General features: G+C 43.6%; 1 protein-coding gene across 1 annotated transcript; it reads right to left on the reverse strand.

Moving 5' to 3' along the window:
- Nucleotides 1-1,618: 1,618 nt before the first annotated feature.
- Nucleotides 1,619-4,286, reverse strand: USP51 (ubiquitin specific peptidase 51). Its single transcript, XM_087813637.1, has one exon. It carries the CDS (start codon nt 4,248-4,250, stop codon nt 2,139-2,141), a length of 2,112 nt encoding a protein of 703 aa, XP_087669763.1. The 5' UTR covers nt 4,251-4,286; the 3' UTR covers nt 1,619-2,138.
- Nucleotides 4,287-6,521: the final 2,235 nt, after the last annotated feature.

The following is a 6,521-nucleotide window of genomic DNA, read 5'->3' on the forward strand; positions in this document are numbered from 1 at the left end:
TGCGGTAGAATCACAGTAGAGTAAGTAGTATCACTGAGGTACAGACAAAGTACTTTGGAGGCACTGAGAGAGGGATACACAGGTGAGGGAGAAACAATGTTCCAATTTATACCTGCCTATAGCATTCAGGGAAGGCTCCAGAGAAGTCATTTGTAAGTTGAGACTCAAAGGAGGAATAGAAGCCACCAGGTGAAAATGAAGGAAGGAGCCCTACAGGCTGGGACTGAGAGATGTAGGTAAGATCAGGTAAGTGAGGGCTTCAGGGAACCAGGCATGAATGATGGAAGAAGGGAAAAGAGAGTAAAGAATGAGTAGAACCATCAAGCACAAACCCATAGTTCTACTGTGGAAATTTAAAGGTCTTGTTTCTCCATGGAGAGGGAAGGAGAGAGGAAGGTGAGAGATCCTAAGGTATGGGTCCCTGCCACTTCCTCAATCAGGCTATCAGGCTCAAACACCAAGGCTCGAGCTTCACAGTTGTGATCTAATATCCCTAAGCCACTAAATTGTCAAAAGCCCCTTTTCAGAAGGGAATAATTTGTATGAATGCAGTTCTAAATGGGAGAGAGTCCCTACTATATTCATCTTTTTCAGATGCTGTTGATTCTGCCTAAGAAATAGCTCTACTTCATTCAGGAAATAAGATGGTGTGTGGAACCTGAAAGGGGAAGGCGGGCTAGGGTTGAGGCCTTGCAGTGATCTCACAACTGAATTGTAAGATGATGATTATTAAAAAGTCTCTATTTAATTTTATTTTTACAAAATTCTACTTATGTGTAACATAAAACTCAAAAATATATATATTTACAAACCTCTTTGTTATTATTCCTGTCTCCACTATTTACTTCTTTCATACCCGTATGTATTTTAATATGCTTAAATTTAAAAAAAACAAAAACCCTTTAAGTTTTTTAATTTTAGGGTTTTTCTATTTAAATATATTTACTTTTTCATTTTTCAAATTTTATTTAAATGTTACTTTTAAAGGTTTTAATATTTTATCCTTTTTGACTGAATATTTAATTTTTATTTAAATCTCTCAAATTCAATGTCTGAAGTTCTTTGTATATATTTCTTAAATCCTCTATTCTCTAATTTCCCTTTTTAAATTTTTTAAATTAAAAAATTTTACACAAATTTTGTATTTTTATCTTGACTTGTTTTAAACATTCCTTTTACAACTTTTTTCTAAACTTACATTTGAATTTTCATTCCATTCTATATTTTTTGAAAATTTATTTTTAAGCAATAAACTTTCACAAATTTTGCTAACCTTTGAATTTCAACACATATATTTTATGCTCTAACTTTAAAAGATTTATGTTAACATTTTGTTTCATTTAAAAATTTAAGTTCCTTCTTTTTAAGTTTTTAATTTTAAAGCTGATTGTTTCACTTTAACTTTTTTGGATAAACCTTAATTTTTAATCTTTTTCTTTGTTTTATTCATTTCACTTTTCTTAAACTAAGAATTTCTAAAATGTGTTAAAGCCTTATTTTAACAATTTTGAAGTTTTAAATTTAAAAACTTCAATTTTGAAAACATTAAAAATATCTAACAAAAACTTTCAATATTTAAAAACATTTTTCTTTTAAAATAAAAAAAAGTTTTTAAATGTTTTTCTTTTAAAGCTTTTTAATGTCTTTTTTAAAAATATTATCCTCTTTTTCCCAAACTATTTGGTCAGCCACAGCTGGAATACCAATTGTGAAGCTTTTTGCTGATGAATACTCCCTGATTTCCCACAGTATTTTTTTTAAAAAAAAACAACACACAAATGACATATAATAGTGCCAGAACATTCCCATTCTCCCCACCTAAAGCATTCTTTTCATTTAATTATGCTTTATGTGACCATTTTCGACAGTTCCTCCCTCCTCCCATTTAAGGCTAAATGGTCACTAGTTAGTATTTGTTTTTCCCACAGGCCATGGTAAAATACCTTCTTTTTATCAAGGTGATAATTGTCATATACGTGCTGTTGTCATTGTCCATTCCAGGAGGTTTTTGTTATTTTTCAAGAGGTGCTCATTGTTGTGTAGGTATTATCATCGTCCATTCCAAGCAGGCTTGTGTCACTGCAGCATCCTTGCCTATTTATTTATTTTACTTTGTTCTGGTAAGTGGTCTGATAACACTAGTCTTTCTCTAGACCCTGTTTGTGATAGAACAGTAAATACCCTTCACTGTAGAGTAAGTCCTCAATGGTAGCCTTGGTGATGACGGCATCATCACAGCTGAACCACTGGTCCTTTTGTTGCCGGATAAAGCTGGTGTAGTGTCCACTTTCCAAAGTTCCATGGTGATTAATCACTGCAAACAAGGAATACTTATTCTCATTGGGTGCACAATCTGTTGGTGGCTGGCCATCTTTCATTCTGTTCTCTTTAGTGGAGGCCAAAAATGGAGTCATGTCCAGTTCCAAGGGAAAAGAGATAAAAGTATTAATCTTTCGTCTTTGTTTGCCTAAATGTTCAAACCGCTTTAGATGAAAACAAGCCACAATGGGTAATTTCTTCATTGTGAGCTGTTTGGTAGATTCCTGGTAACTTTGGCAACTACTACATTTGATTTTGGCACTGCTTCCTAAGTGTTCTGGCCTTGTAAACCACCGTAGGCAGTCTGTGAGTGAGGGGATTCCTGATATGTGGTCATTCCTAGTTACTGTGCCATCAGCCCTTTCTGGACTCTGGGAACTGAATGTGGCACAAGAGCCAGGCAAGTCCAAACTGATGTCCCAGCATGGGTCTATTGTGGTGGAGACACTGTGGCAAGCTTGACATGTGACATCTGACTGCAAGCCACCTGTAAAAATTTGGTCTATAATGCAATTACAGCAGTTGAGGTTACTGGCTTCCTGCCCAACACTATCATCTTTGCTGTGTCTGTGCAGCACATCTAATATTGCAATAAGGAACTCATGGGCATCCTGCTGCCTGTACCCAGCTAAGTGTTCTGCATGAATCCATATCAGGTGCAGTAACTTATAGGGAATGTGAGGAGTTCGGCTCCCAGAGTACATTGCATGAACAAGTGAAGACATTTCACAAACAAGACACAAGCTGGGGCTTGTCATTATACATTTGTGCTTGTCAGAGAGAAAGAAATCTTTCAGTAGAGGAATATGGGTAAGTGCCTGGACAATACAGTTCATAAAGCAGGTGTTCCCAAGATTGATTAGCCCTCTCAGGCCTACAGTATAGACTGACTTTTTTCTCCTCTTTTTCTTGGGTTTCACCAATTTTGGCTCCTGTTCCTTTGACTCACAGGTTGATCGCTTCTCTTCAACACGTGATTTCATACACTGTTTTTGAGAAACATGTGCTGAGGTGGAAGTTAATAATTTCAAATTTTTCTCTTTTGTTTCTTTGGCAATCTGTTCTATGTCTTTGTCATATACGTAATCCTTACACATAAAGCAATATATAACCCCATGATAGAGGTCTACAGCTAAATTGTGCTCTTTTGTTTCTGCATGTTTATGAATATGTCTTTCAGTAAAGCAGCCAAAGAAGACACAAGAGAGACAAGAGTGGAGTCTGTTCATATGGGTGCTACATACATGACAGATGCACGACTTCGCCTTACGCTTCCTAGTCTCTGGGGTTCCACTCCAAACAAAACGCTGGTAGATCAACCGAAGGTTCCTCTGCCAGTTCTTCGCTACTTTAAAGCTCTCCACATGAGAGCAGCCTGTGGGACCCTGATCAAACTTCACCTCCAGCAGCCAGTCCCCAAAGCCACCTCGATCGCCAGAACCGCCTAAGTCACCAAAACAGCTTTGCAGCATCTGGTGCCTTGGCGCCGGCCGGGATCTACGCCGAGGTCTGCGCCAGGCCCGGGGTCGCGGAGGCGGAGGGGGAGGATGGGCGGGGGGCGGGGGTGGGACTGAGAGCCGGGGCGGGCCTCTGGAGCCGGCCCAGGGCTGGGGCCGAGGGCGGGGCTTGCGGCGCAGGCAGAGGGGTGAGGAGCTACTGTGCCAGCGAGGGGGGGCTGAAGGGAGCACCTTCTCATCGCCGCGGCTGCTGGTCCTCCACGTCAAGTGCTCCTCAGGCGCGGGCTTACGCTCTTGTAATGGCTCCAGCTTCATCTCAGCTTCCCGGCCTGCACACGCCTTCGTCGTCCCCACAGCCTCCTCCATCTCCCCCGCCTTCTCGGCCACCTCCTCGGATGAGGCTCCTCCCCTACCTCCCGAGCTCCAGCGGACCAAAGAGGTGGAGGGCAAGGAAGCTTCTCGAACTTGGGCCATCGGCTCACAGCGGGGTCTGGGGGAAAAGGCGTCTGGAACCGAGCTGCGCCTGTAGATGGAAAGGGACGGGTCATTGTGAATGATCTGGCTAGCTTCGCGGCCGCGGCGGGCCATTAGTGCCTTCAGGACCCTCCCAAGAGCCTTGGAGCTAAGCAGCGGACGCTGCAGACTCCACCCCCTCTCTTCAGAGGTTCCCAAGCTAGTGTGGATACTGACCCAGGTGGTTACCGGCTTTAAAGGCGATCGGACAGCGCCCGGGGCAGAGGGGGATGGTGCGGGGTGGGGAGGGAGGCAGAAGGAGGGTGGAAAAGATGGGGGTGGGAGTACGGCCAGAGCTTTCGGGTGGAAAGAGATGGAATCTTTAAAAAAGGCGCCACCCTCTGACTGCCTTTCCTGCGCCTTGAGCAGCCTCACTTTGGTACAGCTTCCTCTGACGTTCATTCCTTATATCCTAAAACACACTGGGGTCAACGTTTTACCTTAAAAATGGCTGAAAGGGGGCCACCTATGGAAAATAGGCTAGGGGAAGAAAATGGCCCCCTACTCCTACCTTACCTATGCTTCTGGGGCTGCGTGTTCCACCTTCTCCCCCACCTCCAAGGGCTGTCTTTTGCTCAGCCACGCTCTTGCGCCCTCTCACGCTCCTTCGCGCTTGTGTTCCCTCTCACACCTCGTTTCTCGCTTCAGCACCCTCATTCCCTATGATTCCTCCGAGAGTTCGGAATCCTTCTGACTCCCTCCATGCGTTCGCCAACCCCGTCTTTCAGTATTCAACCTTCAAAGTCCCTGCCCCTTCCCGCCCCCGCCCACGCAGCGCCCCCAGCCCCGCTGTTTGTTTAAAGGTCTGGGTTACCTTGGGCCCCAGGCGCGTGATTCAGAACGTCAGCAGCTGCTGCTGTCCAGGCGCTCCTCAGCCAGCCTTCTCTCCTGACCTCTCCTCAGGGCTGGTCACAAGGGGGCCGCCCCCTGGCCCCTCCCCTGTCGACGTGCGGCCCCCAGCCCCGGATTCTGCCCTCCTGCAGTGATGAATGGCACCGCTGTCCCGCGCAGACAAACCTCTTCCTGAAACAGATTCTACTGGAAGTAACCACAGCGACGGATTCTAGAGAAAGCTTCTGAAATGGAGGTTCTGGCCTCACCTGGCTCCAGGCCCGCGCGCTCCACACGAAAAGATTTGTTGGGGAAGGGGGGTTTCAGGGATGGCAACTCCCTGGCAGGAATCCCTCAGGGACCCATCAGAGTCCGATATCTGGGAGTTAAGTGGAGAGAGGAATGTTATTCTGGAGTGTGGGAGAGGGAGAATAAGCAAGGGCTTCAAGAGAGCCCCAGGCACTTACTAGCTCTGTGAGCTCAGATAAAACATCTAACCTCTCTGAGCCTTAGTTGTATCATTTGTTACACAAAAATGGCAATAATAACAATAACCTGTTATCACTAAATCAGTATATATTAACTAAAGGAGCTTTATGGCAAGTTTTATCTTTTATAACTTTTTCTCAATCCCCAATTTAAAATCAGCCTATACATAACGTACGATACTTAAAAGTGTAGCAAAAGAGAACACTTCTGTCTTTGGAAGCTCTCTCAAAGTTATTGCCCAGTTCACTGGATTATCCCTCCTAAACAGTTCATGTAGATGAGCATTCAGTCAACAAATGTACAAGGATCCCTTAACTGTACTACTGTGCTAGGTTGTGCTGTAAGAAATGCAGAGTAAAATAATGTGTGTCCTTCAAGAGTTCATAACCCAGGAGATTTTCCCTTCCCTTTAACAGAACCAACATCCAAGTACACAACGGGCATGAAATTACCTCCAGGACTTGTTGCCCTTCCTGTCCAATCCCCAAAATATTCCTTCTTATCAGTGACAATATTTAATGCTACATTTAATCTCTCCAGGACAGTAATGCACCATTTTTGTAAACTTCATGATTAGGATTACGTTTTCTGAGGCTTGAGAGTGGTATCTTGTAGGTGCCTTCCTAAAATGGATGTTGGTGATTTTAGGAGGTCAAAGAAAGTCAATAGTCTGTATGAATTTTCAGAGTAGGCACAGATCAACGTGATCTTGGAAAAGAACCACCATGACTGTCCTATAGCTCAGAATGACTGTAAGTTGAGAGATCTAAATAACAGGCTCCTTCAGAGGAATGTCTTCAGGAACATTTGCCTGGGGTACAAGAGAGCAATTATCTTATACTTTTCAGTCATTAGCAGCTGTGATTGTAACTTAGGCAAGCTACACATCATCTTTAGAACTCAGTTTCCTCG

This window comes from Miniopterus natalensis, chromosome X (genome assembly GCF_054644295.1).
Source record: "Miniopterus natalensis isolate mMinNat1 chromosome X, mMinNat1.hap1, whole genome shotgun sequence".
Lineage (NCBI taxonomy): Eukaryota > Metazoa > Chordata > Mammalia > Chiroptera > Miniopteridae > Miniopterus > Miniopterus natalensis.